The sequence below is a fragment of the Gracilinanus agilis genome, chromosome 2 (genome assembly GCF_016433145.1).
Source record: "Gracilinanus agilis isolate LMUSP501 chromosome 2, AgileGrace, whole genome shotgun sequence".
Classification (NCBI taxonomy): domain Eukaryota; kingdom Metazoa; phylum Chordata; class Mammalia; order Didelphimorphia; family Didelphidae; genus Gracilinanus; species Gracilinanus agilis.
Window position 1 is genome coordinate 504598996 of NC_058131.1, and position 20307 is coordinate 504619302.

Sequence of the window (20307 nt, forward strand, 5' to 3'; positions counted from 1 at the left end):
GGCAACTGAGAGATCAGGAAATGTCTTATGCAGAAGATAGCACTTTAATTGATTTTTGAAGGAAACTAAGGATTCTAAGAGGTGAGGAAGGAGAGCTTGCTATGGGAGACAGTTAGTACAAAGATCCAGAAATAGGAAACGGAAAATAGTGTTCAAGGAACAGGAAATAAGCCAGTAGGCCTGGATTGCAGAGTACATGGAAAAGAAGTAAAGTGAGAAGGTGCGAGACGTAGGATGGAGCAAGGTTACAAAGAGCTTTAATTACCAAAGGAATTTATATTTGAGTCTAGAGATTACCAACAGAATTTATAGAGTATGGATATGGATATGAGAGCTAAGAGTGAGACAGTGATTTGGCCAGAAATGGACTTTAAGATGATTTTGGTATGGAAGATGTACTGGAGAAGAGAAAGGCTCCAATCAGAGAATCTCATTAAGAGGGCAGGCAGGTGAGAGGTGATGAAAGTTTGAACCAGAGTGGTGATTATGAGAATAGGGATAAGGGGAAATAGGTTTGAGACACTGTTAAAGAAAAAACAATAAGACTTTGCAACTGATTGGATATGAAAAGTAAGAGAGAATGAGGAGTTGAGAGATAATTTTAAGACTGTAAAGTGGAATGACTGAAAAGATTGTGATAGCCTTGACAGTAATATGAAAATTCAATAGAGGGGTTGGTTTTTTTTTTTTTTGAAAAGATAATGAGTTCTGTTTTAGACAAGTTTGAGTGATGCCTGTAGATCATCCGATTTTCATTACTTAATAGGTATAGACAGAAGAGAGACTTGAGGGGCAGCTAGCTGTTTCAGTGGATAGAGAGCCAGTTCAAATATGACATCAGTCTTTTCATAGCCATGTGATCCTGGACAAGTCACTTAACCCAAATTGTCTAGCCCTTGGTACTCTTCTGCTTTGGAACTGATACCAGTATTCATTCTAAGACAGAAGGTAAGGGTTTAAAAAGATTTTTTTAAAAGAAGAAAGATTTGGGCTTGAGATTGTTGATCCAGGAGTATTATGAATACAGATGATAATTGAACTCATGGGAAATGAAGGGATCACAAAGTGAGAGTGTATACAGAGAAAATGGAAGAGAGTGCAGGGTAGAACTTTGAGGCAAAGAACTGGAATAGTGTCACAAGAACTAAGAGAGGAGAGAGTATTCAGGAAGAAAGGGTAAATTCAGCAGAGATTGAGAGGGATAAAGACTGAGAAAAGGCTATCATCAGATTTGGCAATTAAGAAATCACTGGTATCTTTCAGGAGAGCAGATTCAGTTGGACAATGATGTCACATGCCAAGGAACTGTTGGCAAAGAATGAAGCCAGTTTTTTCAAAGGAGATTGGCAGAGAAAGACAGGAGAGATATAGGATGATAGCTATTAGGGATAGAAAAGCTTAGCAAAAAGGTATTTTGTTTTTTTTAAATATGGGGAGATGAGCATATTCAGAAGTCTAGCAAGAAAGGAGGTAGTGAACAGAAGAAACTAATAAAAAACAGCTCATTTGTCATTAAATAAATTTGTTAAAGATTTCCTCCTAATATCAAGAGAGATAATAAAGAAATAAGAGAGTTAAACTACTCATTGCAAAGTTTTAAAAGCATATTAGATTTTACAATATTCAAATCTAGCTGTGATCTTAAATCTTCTATGATTACATGCACTATAATTCACCATAATTAAGAACTTCATCATCTACTAAAAACTGAAAAAGAAACAAGTGAGATTCTTCAAAGTCCTGAAGAAGCTTAACAGTAGATTTTAGTCAAGTCAAAATGTAGTATAATCACTGAAAAGATAGGGATTGGAGGGAAAGAACAGGCTAATGATTATTAAAATGGAAATGAAAAGATATTAGAGATATTTTAAAGAAAGAACTAAAATTATTCTGTATTATGAATGAATTATGATGCTCCTAAAACTACTGCTCAAAAGACAGAAGGAGTAAAATGCCTAGTACAGTGCTTAGCACACAGTAGGAGCTTAATAAGGGCTAATTTGTTTCATTCATTGGAGGCAAATGGCTATTGTTCTTATTTCAAAGATTTTAATGCTATCCCTTCCTGTTTTGAACATTTATATTCATAATTAAAGGCCCCTCTCCTTATTTTCCTCAAAGCCTAAAGTGCAGAGATTTAATAGATTTTCAGTGGGCATCTGGGTGAAAACAGTGCACTGGGCATAGAGTCAGGAAGATCTAAGTTCAAATTTGACCTCAGACACTTAATTAGCTTTGAGACCATGGGCAACTCACTAAGGGTTGTCTTAGTTTCCTCATTTGTAAAATGATTCTGAGAAGGAAATAGCAATCTCCAGTATATTTGCAAGAAAACCCTCAAAAGGGGTCATGAAGAGTCACACATGACTTAGAATGACTAAATAACAACAACTGGGTTTGTGGATATGTATAGTCAGAGATGGTGGGAACAAGTTTCTATGTTTTCTTTTCTACAAGTATGAAACCAAGTCTGGCATCAGTAACCAATTCTGGAATTCCAAATGAGTAAATGATAATGTTTAAAATAAACAGAACCTTATTAAAGCCCAGTGTTGCATAATAGCAATAGTTTTTTTTCCTATATTTGAAACCAGCAATGAATGCCTCATAATTGGCCACTGAAAGAAGTATAAATTTCTGATCTTAATGAAGTACTGAATCAAATGGAAAAGTAGGAGAAACACTTTAGTTTCAGAAGAATATATTCTAACATTTAAAACACAAAGTGATACAGTCTATAAAAAGCTAATAAGGCATGCTTTTTTTATTACTTTAAAACCTAACTGGATTACAAGTTTTTGGAAACTTGCCTAAGAATGTATTAAATAGGCCAAGAATAAAGCTCAATTCAAATGTAAAAAAAAATCTTTACAAGTTAGATAAATGAAAAGAGTTTAATATTTTTTGTTAATTAAATATGATTAGAGATCAAATTTTAGGGAGTATAAATACTCATATCCATATATGTGGCCAATCATTTAAGAATGAAATATGTGAAAATGTGTGGTTCTATATAGACATAAAGCAGTATGTTCAACACGTTCCAATTAAAAAAAAATTATGCTCCTTCCTTGTCTATCAGGAAAACATTTAAGTGGTGTGCTTTCACATTTAAAAATAGACAACTAATCTCTAACATAGAGAACCATATTTTCAGTGGGAGGCAAGTAGGAGAGTGAGAATTGCAATGAAGGAAGCACAGAGGTTGCTTTGGGAGCTGAAGATATATGGAAGATGGCCTTTTAGGCAATTACCTATAATATTAATAAAAGTATATGAGTAATTATAGCCACTGAAAGCTAAAGTTTAAATGTTAATCAGCTACATTTGGGTAATCCAAAGATGTCTGTGTTAAAACTCAAGTTATTTAAATTAAAGGAATGAATTCTGTTTCTAGAGAAATATCTTTTATGCCCTTACCTGGAAATAAGTCTCAAATAAATTACTATTTTAAATGCTACTTAGGGTATATAATAATCGATAAATATTTAAAATAATAATATGTTTTCAGAGAGAGAGGAATATACGATTTTGTACTAGGCTAATGGGGATCCATTAGAATAAAATGACCAGTTATACAATATTATAGGAATAAATGGTTCATTAAAAACAGTAAAATTATTGTTTTTCTCATTAGTTTTCTAAAGGAGGCTTTAAAATTCACAGTTTTACCATGTAAAAAAGATCTGTTTGAGAGACTGAGCCACTAGACATGAGAAATGTACAAAAAAAGTGCTAAATTTGAAGAACTGATAGCACAGTTAATATAAATATAATCATACCGCTGTGGCATTTAAAAATATGCATACAATACAAACTAAAGAAATGATTTATTTTTGGATACTAGCAATGTTTCTTATTACATTTGTATTCATAGAGCAACAACTAAGTTAAAAAAAATGTTAAAAAAAACTTTAAAAATACATCATTACCCCCACATAGTATATATGACAATATTTTCTGATTTTTTTGTTATAAAATTTCTACTTCCAATTTTAGTTTATAACTGTTGTATGAAGAATGCATTCCATAAAAGATCTCTCGCCCAAATAAGAATAATGTCAAGATGATCAACTGGCAAAAAAAGACAGTTTCCTTTGAGATTAAAATAGAAAGAAATAGAAATCTAAGAAACATGCTTTTAGTTGTTGTTTTTTTTTTTCTATTTAAGAAGAATGCCCTAGAAGTAAAAAGGATACAATCATTGATTAAGTAGTAATGATATTATTTAAGATAATACTATTCTATACCTCAGGCTTCAGATCTCTATGTACCACTCCCACATCATGCATGTGGCTTACAGCTGAAACAAGCTTCCGCATGATATAACTGGCTTCGGTCTCACTGAAGTGTTTCTTTTTCTTAATTCGTTCAAACAGCTCTCCCCCATTCAGAAGTTCCATCACCAGAAATGTGTGAAGCTAGAAAACAAATACAATTGTGTGTGGAATCCTTAATGTTGGTAAATAAAAGCCTGTGTTAATAGTCTTTATAACATTTTAGATAATTTATTATGAGTATTATCAATTGTATTTTACACTTTGACGAGTCAAAGGTTTAACCAGTGAGAGTTTATTTTCTGCTGATACAGTTCATGATTCTATTACGTGTTTTCAATCTGTACTATTTGAATTAATGTTTTTCCATCAATCATTCATACAAGATCTACCTAGTCTTCTGGAGAACTTCTCAGAAGTACTATGCAGTACTTGGTCTGCCCATCTATTATCCTTCATTCTCCCTAAATAACTAGGTTTCAAGATATATTAAAATTATTTTTTATTTTTTGGTTCAGATCTGTGATTTTACTGGTGTAGGAAACTTCTGGGGAGGAAAGTGTATCAATACAGATGAGCAATTGTTTTGCAACTTATAATCTTACTAAAGAGTTGTCAGGGTCACTGAGATATTAAGTGATTGTTCCAGGGTCACACAGTCAGTATCTGTCAAAGACAGGACCTGAACTCAGCTCCTCCTGACTCTTAAGGCTACTTCTCCCTATAATTGCTCAAACTCTTTTGATGGTATATATTTCAAAATATATAATCTCCTTGTTAAAATAACATATGTTCAAAGTAACAAAATAAGGGGGGGAAAAGAGGAAAATTATGGTTCTTTAGAACTTCATTTGGGTGAAAAATGAAAACCTAAAATACCATAGTTAAATATTTACATATTTTTCCTTAAGGATTTCCTGAGAATTCCATGCAATCCAACCAGGTTAAAAGACAGAAAGAATGCTGAAATTCAAGCCTGAGGACATGGATGTAAAGCTTTGCTTTGCCATGGACTACTCAGAGAGGCTGGTAGGTCACGACTTCCCAGGACCCCATTTCCTCATCTGTACAAGAAAGGACAGTACTAGATGATCTTTGAGGTCCCTCTCTAAATATAAATTCAAAATCCTAGATGGCCTAGGTTCTTAACTTTGGATTCCTGGAGAGACTTCAGGGGGCCCATGAACTTAGAGAAAAAAAAATAACATCTCTATTTCTACTATTCTTTGAAATTTAGCATTTTCTTCAATTATGAATATAGGAAACAAAACATTATTCTGAGACGAGGGCTACAGATTTCATCAGGCTCCCAAAGTAATCAAAGACATTAATGAGGACAGGAATCCCTGCTTTACTGAAAGATCTACTTCACTCCTCTTAATCTAGTTTCTTTTAATTATGAAGCAGAAACACCACCACGATGGTCTGGTCTGTATGCTCTTAAAAATAATGAAGATTAAGAATTACTTTGGATTCCCCTTACCTACTGAAAGCATGCTACATCTGTTTAATGGCAGATTTAACTTCAAAAGGTATAAAAATGCTATCACCTGTTTTCAGATACTGGCCACGTAATCAGTTCAGGACTTCTGTGAATACTTATGACAAGTACCTTGATATTAAGTTGCCCGTGTATTATTATGGGAATTTACAGGTGACACTGTATGATTCTATACTTATCTTTGATTCCAAATTCACGAAAGTTCAGGTACTAATACTTTAGCATGATTAATCACAATTTGCCATTCATAAATTATATAAGCTTTGTATATCTTTTGTTATAGAATACTAATGTAGAGGTATTGAAAAACAACAGTTTTCAAATTAAATCTTAAAGAACTCTCAAGTTTAGAAAAAGCTAAGATGAATTATTCAGATTACAAAGCCTAAGTGTAACTGCATTGTTATCTTCTTCAATAATTCGTGGATTTTGTTTGGGTAGGTATTTTCTCCACTATGCAGATAAAAAACTAACATAATTTGATAGTCAGTTTTCAACAGTTGCTATGCAAAAGAAACCAACAACTGCCAATTGTTGCCATCTTAACAATAAGCATTTCCAAAAATTTAATTCTAAAATGATGGACAAATGAGCTGATGGTAGGCCATCTTCTAAACCATCTTGGTAGGACCTTCCAGATTCTACTAGCACTGACTTTGAGACCCCAAAGGACACCTCCATTTCATGATGAGGTATTAGAAAAGGATTTGTGTGGAGATTTACTGTAATATTATCTAAATAGCTTGTTTTCTTTTTAGATAGTAAAAAGAAAGAAAGAAAGAAAGAAAAAATACAGTGAAAAGTCAGTTAAATTAAGTGTATCATCCTAGAACAATGATGGGCAAACTTTTTAAAGAGGGGGCCAAAGGAAAGGAAATGCTCATCTGTCAGTCTGTTTCTAAGGCAACTCTTTGAAGTTTCATTGTATTGTATCCTACTTATTGTATTTGTCAGATTAGGAATAATGTCGCACAGCCAGATAGAACATTTCAGGGGGCCCGAATCTGGCCCGCGTGCTATAGTTTGCCCATCACTGTTCCTAGAACATAATGATCGAGTTATAAAAGAGAAATGCCTCTCTTAGAGACTGATTCTCAGGCTATCAAAGGCCATGCTAATTTGAAATAATTTTTTATAGGATGAAGAAGATCAAAGTTAAACATTTAATACACATTTGAACCAGTTGGTTTCATAAGGGGAATACTATTCCTATTCCACATTTATAGTCTGAAGCCATACCTTTCGTACAGCCACTGTTATTGGTTACAAAAAATGGATGGTATGAGATGACTCGGGGGAAAATCAGGCAATATTACCAGAAAACCAATCAATTACCAGAAAACCAATCAATCAAGTATTTTTTTAAGTACCTATATACTGAAGTAGGTATTGGGGATATAAATACCAGAATGACATAATCCTTCCATTCAAGGAACTAAGAAAACAATTTTAAACACAAGTCCTTCTGATAATAGGCTAAAAGAATCTTCACGTAGAAAGAATATCACATCTATATAAAAGGTTATGGGAGATGGGAAACAATTTGTTTTGCTGGCTCCTCTGTATAAAAAGTAAAAAATAGCATAAAACTAATGTAAACACAAATAATAACTTGACTAAATAAACTAGTCATTAGGAACCTGATACCTGAGATCTACTGCCAACCTTTCAGTCAGGGGCCAAACCCCTCAGATGCCACCTGCTTGGAAATATATCTGAGATTTTTTTAATGCGTAGTAGCTACAGAACTCTAGTTGGGAAGTCTTACCTCTGACTTTTAGGTTGGAAATAGGTTTGATGCCCATTGATATCTTGGGTGGTGATATGGGGGGACAGGAGGGTACAGTGCCCCTCATAATTCAGCATACTAACAACACCTGAAAGTGGGAATAAGCAAGAGGGAGGGTGGGAGGAAAGAAGAAGCCAGTCATAGAAACTAGTAAAGGAGGATAGTCTGAAAAATGATGTTGCTGCCATTGGCCATACCTTTTCCTCTGGCTGCTGCAGCTTCAACCTGGTTCTCTCAGCATGGGCCTTGATCCTGAGCACTTGATTTCAGAGCCTTAAGTTCCTCCCTACCCCAAGTGCTCTCAATTAAGCTAATTCTCTGACCCTTGATGAGAACAAAAGGCATGGGAACATTGGATCCAAATGCAGCCACAATCACCTGGAGTTTTCAAAACACTATTTTCCCCATCAGGTTAACTATATTTCAGCTGCTCATCTCACTGTCAGCTTGCTCATACCAATTTGCTTCCTGACCTCACTACAATTCCTCTATTCTGGTCATTTACTATAGATTTCAGTGAAACAGGGTCTCACATTGAGGTTGTCCTGGGTAAATAGTGTCATGATTCCTGGTGGAAGAACCATAAGCAAGAAAACTGAGAAAAAAGGCAAAAAAGAAGATAGCATCTGACCTCTGATTTAAACTGGTCTTAAGAACAGGATAAATAAGAGAATAAGTTTATGCTGCTTGGTATCTCCTTTACTTTCTGCCTAAAGAAGTTAGGATGTGAGGTTTCAAGAGCCCCTAGCCCCTAGGAAAGAAATTATTGCTAAGTAACCTTCTATCTGGTGCTGGGGCAGGGAGATTTCCTAGGAATTGGGTTTATAGCTATGGCAGTTGAATCATCAAAAAAATATACCCAGTAGTAGTGATAGCATTGTTCAGATTCTATCAACATTTAATACCTGCACCATGGTTGATCAGCTTTCCTTCCTTCAATTGAGTGAAATCTGATTCATTTCAATAAACATTTATCAAGGGTTATTACTGTATGAGCTAGGCATTATACTAGATGATGAGAAAACAAAGATGAAAATATTTATTAAAGGTCTTCATCCATTTTATGTGCAATTGTGCATAACTACATACCTAGTTTGGACAGGAAAATGAACCTGAAATAAATGTTTGGGAAGATAGTAGGTGTTGCTCCAGTGGTATGTAAAATTTCTTTTCTACCATGACCTATATGGCTCTCAAAATGGCATTAAGGGCATAAAAGACTGCCAAATGAGCTACATGTTTTCATTTTTGCCAATGGTACTCTTCCAAATTAAAAAAAAAGTCATCAAGGTTCACTACTTGAATGTGTAATTAATTAGTGTTAATATCTAAGCAACCAATTTTTTGTTAAAGTTACTTCCTTAGGACTGAAGGAATCAAACCAGAGAGAGAGATAGAGAGAGATAGAGAGAGAGAGAGAGACAGACAGAGACAGAGACAGACAGAGACAGAGACAGAGAGAATATGGACCAAATACAAAATAAATGCTTATAGGCAACTTAGTTACATAATCAAGGAAATAATATGCTTCTCAACATTTTAAGAGCTAAAAGGAGGGATAATGGAAAAATAAAGTAGAGATATTCCCTAAATCCATTTATTTTGGAGTCTTTAAAAGTATATAAGAAAAAAGATCAAAATGTGGTCTAATATTAGGACATGTTTCTATTAGGATAAATGGTATATGCTTATATCAAACCATCCTGTCAATTAGTTAATGGTAGGCAAAGAAACAATAATGTTTATGTTTAGCAGTGAAATACCTGATCATGATAAACTTCATACAACTTCACTATATTGGGGTGTCCTTCACAGAGTTTCAAAGCGGTTATTTCTTTCTGAGTGTTGGCTTCCATTCTGTAAAATGAAGCAGCCAGATTGTACCAATCTATTTAAGCATATTTCCAACTCAATACTAGCCTAAATCTAATTTTGTTTTTATTTAATGTGTACCAAGAACTTAAAATCAGTGTCAAGGAAGAAGAACAAAATTCCTGTGAAAGCAATGACTTGTATAAATCACTTGGAAAATTATCCATTTATTTTGGAGAAAATTACTATCTATGCCCACAATAAGAAAGTCAAATGATAAGACTCCCTGTGTCTCATAATTTGGTAATAGCATTGTACAGTACAATCACAGAAGTTATAATAATCATTTAGCAAAAACAAACACATCTATTTCCTAGTCCTAATAATAACCACTGATAAACTAATATCTTTTTTATTTTTGGAAAGTTTTTTTGATGATTGAAAAAATATTGTTGTCATGCTCCAGTGACTCTCTCCCCATTGAATTCCCCCAGAGAACCCTCCCTTGCAAAAAGGAAACACAGTTAAACAAAGCAAATCAATACATTCTGGCAATGCTAGCCTAATTTCTAGGAAAAAGTAACTATATACGACCAATAATGTCAAAAAAACCCTGAAGAAATATGATTATTAATCATAAAACTACATCAGTTAAATGTCCCTGTCAGAAGCAAAGAACCTTTCTATTCAAAATGCATGTTAAGGATGCCTGCTGCCTATGAAGATATTTTCTTACTATAAAGCACAATACCTAATACAAACTATTGTTTTGAGATAGCATGCCATAGTGGAAAGAGTACTAGATACATAATTAAAAGAACTGTATTAAAATAGTGACTCATCCACTTATGAACTGTATAACTGTGGGTAAGCTGCTTAACCCTGAGTCTCGGTTTCCATCATCTATAAAATTAGGATAATAATACATGGACAAGCTGGTTTTCACAGGGCTATTGTGAGATGAAATAATGTATGTTAAGTTGAGATATTAAGTACTAAATAAGTGTTTGTTATTATGAACCAAAACAAAATTTGATCTATGAACAACTTGATTTACAAAATAAATCAGATGGCATGGGCACAAAAGCACAAAAATACTTTCAGAAACATTCATACCTTTTGCTTATTATTTTGACCGCATATTCTTGGTTGCTTTTTCTGTGTAAGCATTTTCGACAAATTGAAAAACTTCCTTCTCCCAGTGGCTTGTCTTTAAGATCTAGGTCATAGTGCTGGTAAAATGGAGAGTCCTGGAAATAAGTCAACAACATTTAACTTAAATAACATATATGCTATTTAAAGGTAAGACAATTTTAGAATATTGATTAATCATTGATATTCATTAAAAACAAAGTTCAAAAATTAATTTTATTTTTATTTCTTGAGACTTGTTAAATTTATTTAAATTATATAATACTGTTAAGCTGTTTTTTGAAGCTTGTACTAACTGTGGCGAACAGTTCTCTACAACGAAAGGTATAAATCTAATGGCTTCATGGTATTTTTTTCTCATATTATAACTTTAATATATAATAGGATTTTTAAGAGACAAATATTTGCGGTTAAAATATTCACATCAGAATTCATGCAAAGCACAAATATATTACTACCTTCATCATTGCACTCCTGGCAACATTTGTCACTCCTGGACGTTCAATTCCCATGTGAAACTGAAGAGGATCTATGACAGCTGCATTGCGCTTAAATAAGATAGAAGGAGCTACAAAAGAATATCCCTGGGGGTGGAGAGAAGTTAAAAAAAAAAAGATAAAGGTTTAGATTTTACAAACTGAAATAATTAATTTTAGGTTAATTGCTAGGACTACAAAAATTCTGAAGAAAGAAAAAACAAGGATGGGTAGATATTATTTTAAGGTTTAAGATACATCTTTGTTTCAAATCAAAAGGAAGATAGATGCTTTCTAGAAGAAGAATATGCCACCTTCTGGTATAGTTAAATTAGTTTAAAATTAAGAAATTTAAAAAATGATTTTCTTTTCATCTGTTAAAAGAAAAAAAGTGATTGCTAATTTTAGTTCTCTTTATTTGTGACAAAAGCATGCAATTCAAAGTGGCTAGATTCCAAAGAAATTTAGTTAGGGTATTAAAAATAAGCTGTGTTGCCATTAGGAAAAGTGCTATTTTTAATTGGAAAAATGGATTTTACCTTAATACATTTTCAATTTGTGATCATTTGATCCTGTTACTGGAATACCATAGCCCAATTAAACAAAGTCTTATTCAATTTAGAAATATAACAGTACATAGCTATAATGATGACTAGAATAATCATGTTTAATTCCAGATAAGACTAACAAATAACATATTTACTCATTTATAACTCATAATTTAAAGAAATAAAGCTTATTAGTCAAAATAGCAAATCTTGAAGTATAATAGATGTCCTTTTAAAATTGCAAAATCTTCTAAAAATGCTTGAGGTGGAAAGCAGTTAAGTAATTCAGCACATTTTCTATAAAAGCTTCATGAAATACATTTTTCTATATAAATACAAATAAATTAATTCCTTTTGTATATAAAAAGTCACACCCCCCCTTTTATTAGCTGGACTGGAGAACCTATATATCTGATAGAACACTCTCTACCAACACAGACTAGCTCCTTACAAAACAATTTATAGAATTGCCTGGGGATACAGAAAGCTTAATTAAGAGTGCCATAGCCTCTAAATGTCAGAGGCAGGATTTAAATCCAGGTCTTCTTGACTCTTGACTTGGCTCTTTATTCAGTACACCATGTTGTCTTTCATATATCAATAATAAACTCTTAAAATATCTTGTGTTTAATAAACTATAAAATTTATCAAATGTAATTTGTAGCTGTAGCCTTATTATGATATCACCTGTACTAAATTATGAAAAATTTAAAGAACATTTTCTTAAGATTGTTAAAATCATATGAAGATAGGAAAAGGTAATCATTATTTTATAAACATTACATTGGCTATAGAAATGTATTTAGAAAGATATGCTTTTTGAGAGTACCTGAAATAGCCTCTCAGAACTCTGAGGCAGAGCTGCAGGAGAATATGTGGGATCCATTTCTGTAAACTCCTCTGCAAAATTACTGACATCTAACTCATCCCGGATTACTGGTTTAAATGGTGCGGGCACTTTTTTGGCCGCTAAATCATCCCAATTTATTTTCTAAAAAAAAAAAAAATTAGTGGTAATCAATAAAAACAGACAATGATTAAGAGAAAAATTATTTTGAATAGGATCATCAAATTTCAACTAATTAGACTGAGGAGTTAAGTAGTATAATTCAATGACTTTAAAAAAATGTAAAATCACAACTATTACAGGAGTCAATCCAAAAGGTATCATATATTTTAAAATACTGTGGTATCCTCCAGAGGGCACTGCAATATCTTAATTTACAACTGAAAAAAAATTTCTTTCATCCAGAAGTTTCTTAAATGGTAGCAGGCCCAAGCAAAAACACAAAAATTTAAAATTCTTCCCAAAGATGCAGATTGGATGTTATCCAATTGGTCTTTTCTGATAAGGTCCTCTTCTTGCCCCTAACTTTAGTCTTCATTCCCAATAGCCACAGAGCTGTCAGCTCCTCTTAAGTCTCACCCATGTATCCCTTTTCTTTTCAGAATGGGATGCATGTTCTTGGATCCTAGTCCTCTTCTTTCAGTAGTTCTCTAATCATCTGATGTAGGTTGTTTGAGAAGAAAGTGGTATTTAGAGGGAGGAAGGATTGTATAATTCCCATGAAAGGTTTAAGGAGTTTCTAAATACTAAAAATATGATAAGAGATAAAGCATCCAATTAAAATTTTTCTCAATTTCCCTTAATTCTATTTTCCACAGCAATATTTACATTGATCATAAAACTTATTTCATGTTACTAGATTAAAGTTATAATCTGACATCCTTTCTTTTATTTGTCTTTCCACTAACAAATAAGTCTTTAAAATCTTTTTTAAAAAATCTCAAGTCTCAATACATTTTTATTTTCTCAATATGTTTATTTCAGAATCTCTTTTTTAAATGATTCTGGGTATACAGTATCAGGCAATGACTAATTACTATGAGAGAGAAATTAGAAGAGCAAATATCTGATGAGCCCATATTATCCTGTAGACATTGCCTGATTAAATTTAATCAGTTGATACAAAATGTTTTCCTTATGCCCTCTTGTGGAAGAAATGGAAATAAATTTGATCATTGAGTTTTTTTTTTTTTAATTTGTAGGGAACTTAAAGATCATTCTAGACCAATCCCTTCAGTTCTATAAATTATGATCTTAAAATCTAGAGACCAGAGTGACTTCTCCAGATCAAATAGCTATAGTAGGTCTAGTCTTTCATTTCAGTGCTATTTTTACTGAGGCAGTAATGGTTTCCATTCAAAACAAATCATCTCTTGGGAGTCTTGAAAATGGCTGGAGAACATTCAGGAGGGCAACCTTGATACAGAAGATTTTTGAGTTCATGCCATTAAGATGACCAGATGAAGGATATGGAGATGTTTAGTTTGGGAAGAAAAGATAAAAGTGGGACATGAACAGACTCTTCATCTACTTCTGGGTTGTCACCTAAAAGAGGGATAAGGATTTTTCTGTTTGAGCCTACTGGAAAGAACTACAAGTGTTAGGTTGAAAAAACAAACAAACAAAAAAAGGTTTGAAGTAAAGAAAAACTTCTTACCACTTATTTATATAGAAGTAGAATGAGTTGCTTAGGCAGCTAAGCAGTGCTGTGGAAAGACTGAATGGGTTTGTAGTTAAGAAGTTATCGTTCAGTTGTGTCCAATTCTTTGTGACCCCATGCACCATAGCACACTAATAATGTCCACTGGGTTTTCTCAGCAAGGATATTACAGTGGTTTGCCATTTCCTACTCCAGTGAATTGATACCAACACGAAGTTAAGTGACTTGCCTAGGTTCACACACCTATTTTAAGTATCAAGAGTAAAATCAAGTCAAGAAGACTTGAGTTTAAATCCTGTCTGAGACACCTAGCTATTAAGCTGTGTGAGGCTCAGCAAGTTACTTAAATCATTCTGACTTAAGTTATATTACAGATTCTGAATTAGCTAAGAGATATTTTCTAAAAACAAAACAAAACAGCATATTTTAAGCCTCTATGTCAGAGAAAACATATACTTGCATAAAGCTGATAAAAGTATTAGCAATAGCTTATAAACTGATCAAGGAATAGAAATAAAAATATTCTCCAATTAGAATACATAAATAGAAATGAATTTCTAGAGATTTCAACCAAAGTGGTTCAATAGTATTATATTTTCACATATGAGGATAGGAGTGTCCTTAAAAGAAAATAACAATAAAAATGACTTGGGGAAGTAAGGACAATTACGTCTTACAGTATTATCACAGTAGACACAATAAATATTAAATGAATTCATTCACCTGAAAGAAAGGATGCTCTTTGATTTCATCTGCATCTCGTGGTCCACAACCCAATCTTTTCTTAGGATCTTTCACCAAGAGATGCTGAATTATATCTTTAGCTAAAGCACTCATTTCTTGAGGATATGGAGGTTCACTTTTTAAAATTCTCCTGTATAAAGATATTTGCTATTAAAATATTGCATCTATAGTAGATGGCTAAATAAATATTTCTTTAAGAAAACATTGTTGCAAGATACTTTAGAATTGAATTAGACAATAAAGAATTTTATTTAAAAATATGTTTAAACATGAGGTCTCTAGAACTGGGATTCTTAAATGCAAGAAAATCCAAGAATGAAAATTAATGCATCAAGCTTTGATGAAAAATTAAATTCACCTTGATCTCTCACTTTATATTGAATCTATCCCTGCTATCTGAGAGCATTCCTGTTTCACTGTTCTCTAAAAAGAAAACAAAGGGAAAAACCCCCAAATTTTCCCTTGATGCTCTAATCCTCTCAAGCTACTGTTACATCTCTTCTCTGTTGCACTTAAAAATATTAAGAGGTGTTTTCACTTGTTTGTTGCTTCTGCTTCTTTACTATTTATTCACCCCTTAATGCCAAACATTTATTGGATTAAAATATATAGTAATATAAGGTACAGAGTTGACTTGATCAAGTTCAAGATCCTTTCCAATTAAAAAATATCAGAGCACACATCACAACTAATATTAATGTTTAATTTTAAGATAAATAGAAAAAAGCACCAACCATATTCCATTAAATTTTTAAACCTGTGTGCCACCATCTATTAGGGTTAATGAGAATGTAGGAGGTAGTAAAAGAGAAGGTGATAGAATCATTCTCCTATACAACTCTTCTGATAGTAGGAAGGAATCATTAAGATCTTTCATATAGAAAAATGTATTTTATGGCTCTTAATGCTACAAAACAGGCAAAGCTTACACCTACCACACTCCCTGGTCATGTAATAATTATACATCATCTGCTTAATTTTTACAGCTCTATATAATCTGATATCAACTCATATTTCCAGCCTCAGTGGACATTATTTCCTCATCAGGATTTTGTAGTCATTCTCTATGGCAAAAATGAAAATGAGAATAAGAAAATATGGACATACGTATCAAATGATAACATTTGTATAACCCAGTAGAATTGCTTGTTGGCTCTTGGAGGGGGGGGAAGGAAGAGGGAAGGGAAAGAAAATGAATTGTGTAAACATGGAAAAATATTTAAAAATAAATGTAAAAAGAGATGAGAATGATTCTGACTGCTTCCTACAGGGTGGCATGCAGGTGAAACGATTTTTTTGTAAGATGGGTATGGTTTGACTTCCCCCGCCCCCTACATATTTAAAATGAAACACTCATGTTAGTTGTTATGTGTGTGGGGAGTGGGAGGGGGGTAACTTTGTCTCTTCTATAGCATTGGGGGCCCTAAAACATTTTTCCATATGATTCAGGGATAATGAATATAATAAAATACATTATTTTGTATAATTTTAAAGATAAAAGAGGGAATGATATAACAGGAAAAAGACCTATTTTAGAATCAGATAGACTTGGTTTCCAGTCCCACTTCTAACACCAGCTGTGTGACAATAGACAAGTCACTAAATCTTTCAAGACCAAACAACTCTTTAAGACTGCAAACCACAGAAAAATAACATGTATTGGTAGAAGGAATCTATAAACTAAGAGTTCCCAAAATGCTGAAATTACAGGCCAGGGTTAAAAATGATATAAAAGCTATGAATTTACATTTAAAAGGAGAGTGGAAGAGACTATTTAAAACCCCAAGGTATAATAAATAAGACAAATTTAGCACAGAAAGTAAATAACAGGTTGTTTACTTTCTTTGGTTAGGTGAAAAAATTCCTTTAAATAGGTGAAAACTTTGTAATGGCTGTAAAAGAACTAAATCATATCATATAATTATTCTATTTTAATGCCACAATTAGCTATTTCTAAGTAGGCACACTTAGAAAAGAAACTCCACTACTTGCTTCAAGCAAACAGTAAGAGTTATTATTAAAGGAACATCAATGGAGCCATAAATTTTGACTGGATATTTTGGTAGTGCTATTAATTTGAAGGATTAGCCATAACTCTTCAATAAGAGAATTCCACTTTTAGTCATTTATTTTTTAGAATGAAGACCAAATCTGAATGGTTCAAAATAGCAAAGATGGTAGAAAAGGAAAAATCAGTATAACTTCATTCTTTTCCACAACTGCTCTAGTAAGATCAAGGAAGAACACCAGACCAAGTAATGATGAAGAAATTCAAGGAGAAACCACAGCAAGTCATTTTCTAGCCTGCATCATGATAGGGAGAAGGCCAGAGGCCTGTGGGCACAGAGGATGGAGCCCATTCTGGAAGGCTTGTGTAGAGCCTTCTACATGGAGTCAGGACTGAGGTCTCCAGTGCTGTGCACCAGGACACGGAACAGAGTGGTAAGGGATCTTGCAACTGACCTCAAGCTATATAACTTGCAAGGAACAGAAACATGAGCCAGCTTGCTGCTGAATAGATGGGACCCTGGAGCTGGGTTTTGTTTCTGGTAAGGGATGTCTTGGCCAGGGAAGAAGCAGAACAGAAGCAAGGGGCAGCTGTGTGACTTTTATTATCTCTTACCAAGATTCTTCAACAGGCTCCTAACTGGTTTCTCTGCCTCAAATCTCTCTCACTTTAATCTGTTCTCCATACTGCTGCCAAAATAATTTTCTTTAAACTCAAATCTGATCTTCATATTCAACCAATTCCAAGGCCTTCCAATTGTCTTTAGCATCAAACAAAACTCCTTTTTTAACTTGTATAGCTCTATAACAATCTGATCTAGCCTCATTGGACATTACATTTCTTCCATATAAATGGGACTTAAAAAAAAATTCTTCACACATGGTGTGCCCTCTACTTTTAAGATGCAGCATAGGCACCATATTTTACTTGAAGCCTTTTCCTGAGGCAAACTCCATATTCACTATTCCTCCAAGTACTAGTGCATTCTCATTTGTATTTAACTCCTTTGTATATATTTGCATGTATCAACTATAGAAGTGGAAAATTTTGTCTCTTTGAACTACATTCCCCAGAATTCCTTTAGTATTTTCCAAAATTCCTTTTCATTTCTCTACCATGTTGGTGTGGTCATGTTTTGTATATAGTTGGCTGTAACTTTGCCCCTCTTTCTCTTCTCTTTTCCCATGACTGGACTGTGCCTTGGTTAGCTGTCTTTTTACTCTAACTTTAGTTATTATTAATAAACTTCATAAAATATAATACTTAGTTATCATATATTAATTTTAATCTTAACAATTTGGCCTACCATGAAGGGAGAGAATTTTCAAACATTTTTTAAGATAGTGTAGATAAATTTTGCAAGCTGCTTTTCCTCCTGCTGCCACTCTTCCTGCTGCTCCTGCTGCCTTGAGCTACTGCCGCTGCCACCCAGCCTACAGCCTCCACTTGCCTGCAACAAGACCTGTCTTTTCAACACACAAGCTGGGAGTTCTTAAGAAGCTGGTGAAGTATACATCCCCCTTTCCCTTGCTTGCTGAGGCTTACCAAGGTGATTTTTAAGCCGACCAGGGACTCACTTATTATCATGGGGCCATTGTTTTTACCCCTGTGTGGGAAGGGTCAGAACTTTTCTCCCAAACATTCCTTGTGAGGTTTTTTACTCCTAGGCAGTGCATACTAGGGTAGCACCACCTATTGACAGGAAGCAGAGATTGCAAACATGCTCCTGCCCCTCTCCAACAGCTTCTGTTTCCAGAGACCCTTATTGAGCTCATGCAGCTTACAGCTTTAGGATGTCTTTTCTTACTTCTGTTCATTGGGGTTTTTCTACTGATTGGATACCTTGCATTTGATAGCTTGACTAATCTTCAGATTCAGATAGGAGGTTCATCTTACACTCTTTTGTCATTTTTGCCCAACCTCTGCAAATCATCCCATATTGGGGTTGTCCACACTATGCCCAGTGTGTGTAAAAATAATTCCAGAGCTGTGACCAAAGAAGTGCAAATGGATGATAAAAACTGGGGAGGGGAAGGAATCTTAAAGAGATCTAGAGGTTTATTCATGTTAACTTTTTGAGTTTTGTTTCCCCTTCATGATAGTGAAGAAGTCTATTGGAATTGGAAAAAAGGACATTTGAATTCACTGCCTATATATCCTGTCATGCTTATTGTATTTGCTGACTGTTTTAAAATTTAATTTTGCTTTTAAGTTCACATATTAATCTAATCAATACTATTCTGTTACACTGAATCATTTTAAGCTACTGCGTTTTGCCTATTAGATATATTGTTCCATTATTTTTATTTGTACCTTTCCCCTATGACTGTACTGAACAAAATGTCATTGTACAAGTCCATAGTCATCTTGAACAAACCTTTTTTAAGTGGCAAAACCATAAGCCCTTATGTATGCTGAGTTTGTCACTTGCTCCATCAAAATCATATATTGCTTATACAGCTTTTTTTTCATTTTGCCTTTGTTAATTGTCACATAGATGATGATGATGGATGGATGCCATCAAAACTGGTTACAATTGTATACAACCTTTGAAGAATTTAATGAGCTAAATATCTCAATTGATTTTAAGGGGTCTTCAGAAATGATTTTTAGCTTAATGACATATATATATGTATATATATATATATACACACATATATATATAATAAAGAATGTTGAATTAAAGGTAGAGAATAAAATAGAAGTTCCTGCAAGAAAAGTTTTATATAAAGCATGAAGCCAAAAGTAGTTCCTGCATGATATTTTAACTCCAGTTTAATCTACTTCCATCAGAACAATCTAGATTCTTGGTGATGTTTTAGACTCAAAAGGCTTTCATCAGCAGTTCAGAGGTTTGTGTTTTTCCTAGGCTCTTCTGCCAAATTTTGGAATAATGGCAGTAATAGACTTTGTTAAAAATATCTTTGCCAAGGTTGAAAGATTTGCTACATCTGTAGAATCTGTGACAAATATCCATCGGTTCATAGGTTTTTAAAAATGTTACACAGCAAGTGGCTATATAGAAACTCATGTGACTCCTATATGATAGTGGTTTTGTTTGCTATTGTCATTAACTTGGCTATTGTGAATTTTGGGAATTTTGGTATTTTCTTTGAATGTGCATTATCTACTATATTACTGTTTTATAAAACTGTTACTTTGTGAAAATCATATGCACTCACACAGTAGTTCATGGCCTAGTTAAAAAGGAAATAGATCTCATTTTTGGGTGAGAAACCTTTGTTATTCTACCTTTCCTTGGCTGACACAGTGTGTCACTGATTGTAAGCTATATATTTTAAAACATTTTTATAATTTTTTCCTTGTACTTGAAATATAATATTTGAGTTTTACTTTTTTCTCTCCTTTTTTGAACTCGAAGCACATGTTACCAGGATTAAAAGGGTTTTTTTTTTATTTTGCACTAGGGTAATTTAAAAAATGTCCATTAACCCTAATGTCAATGCATGTCCCGCCCCACTGCAAAAAAAAA

The 20307-nt window shown here is 33.5% G+C and overlaps 1 protein-coding gene across 8 annotated transcripts in view; it reads right to left on the minus strand.

Annotated features, from left to right (window-relative positions):
• RPS6KA5 (ribosomal protein S6 kinase A5) overlaps positions 1–20307 on the minus strand; it is a 180502-nt gene that overhangs the window by 24108 nt on the left and 136087 nt on the right. For 7 of the 8 annotated variants that reach the window (XM_044665021.1, XM_044665019.1, XM_044665018.1 and 4 more), the window contains 6 exons: positions 14786–14936; positions 12385–12546; positions 10990–11115; positions 10496–10629; positions 9331–9424; positions 4251–4421 (listed from right to left, as the gene is read on the minus strand). In XM_044665021.1, the coding sequence (XP_044520956.1) occupies positions 4251–4421; positions 9331–9424; positions 10496–10629; positions 10990–11115; positions 12385–12546; positions 14786–14936 (838 nt within the window). The remainder of the gene's footprint in view (positions 1–4250; positions 4422–9330; positions 9425–10495; positions 10630–10989; positions 11116–12384; positions 12547–14785; positions 14937–20307) is intronic. The other variant, XM_044665020.1, reaches the window with a different exon arrangement.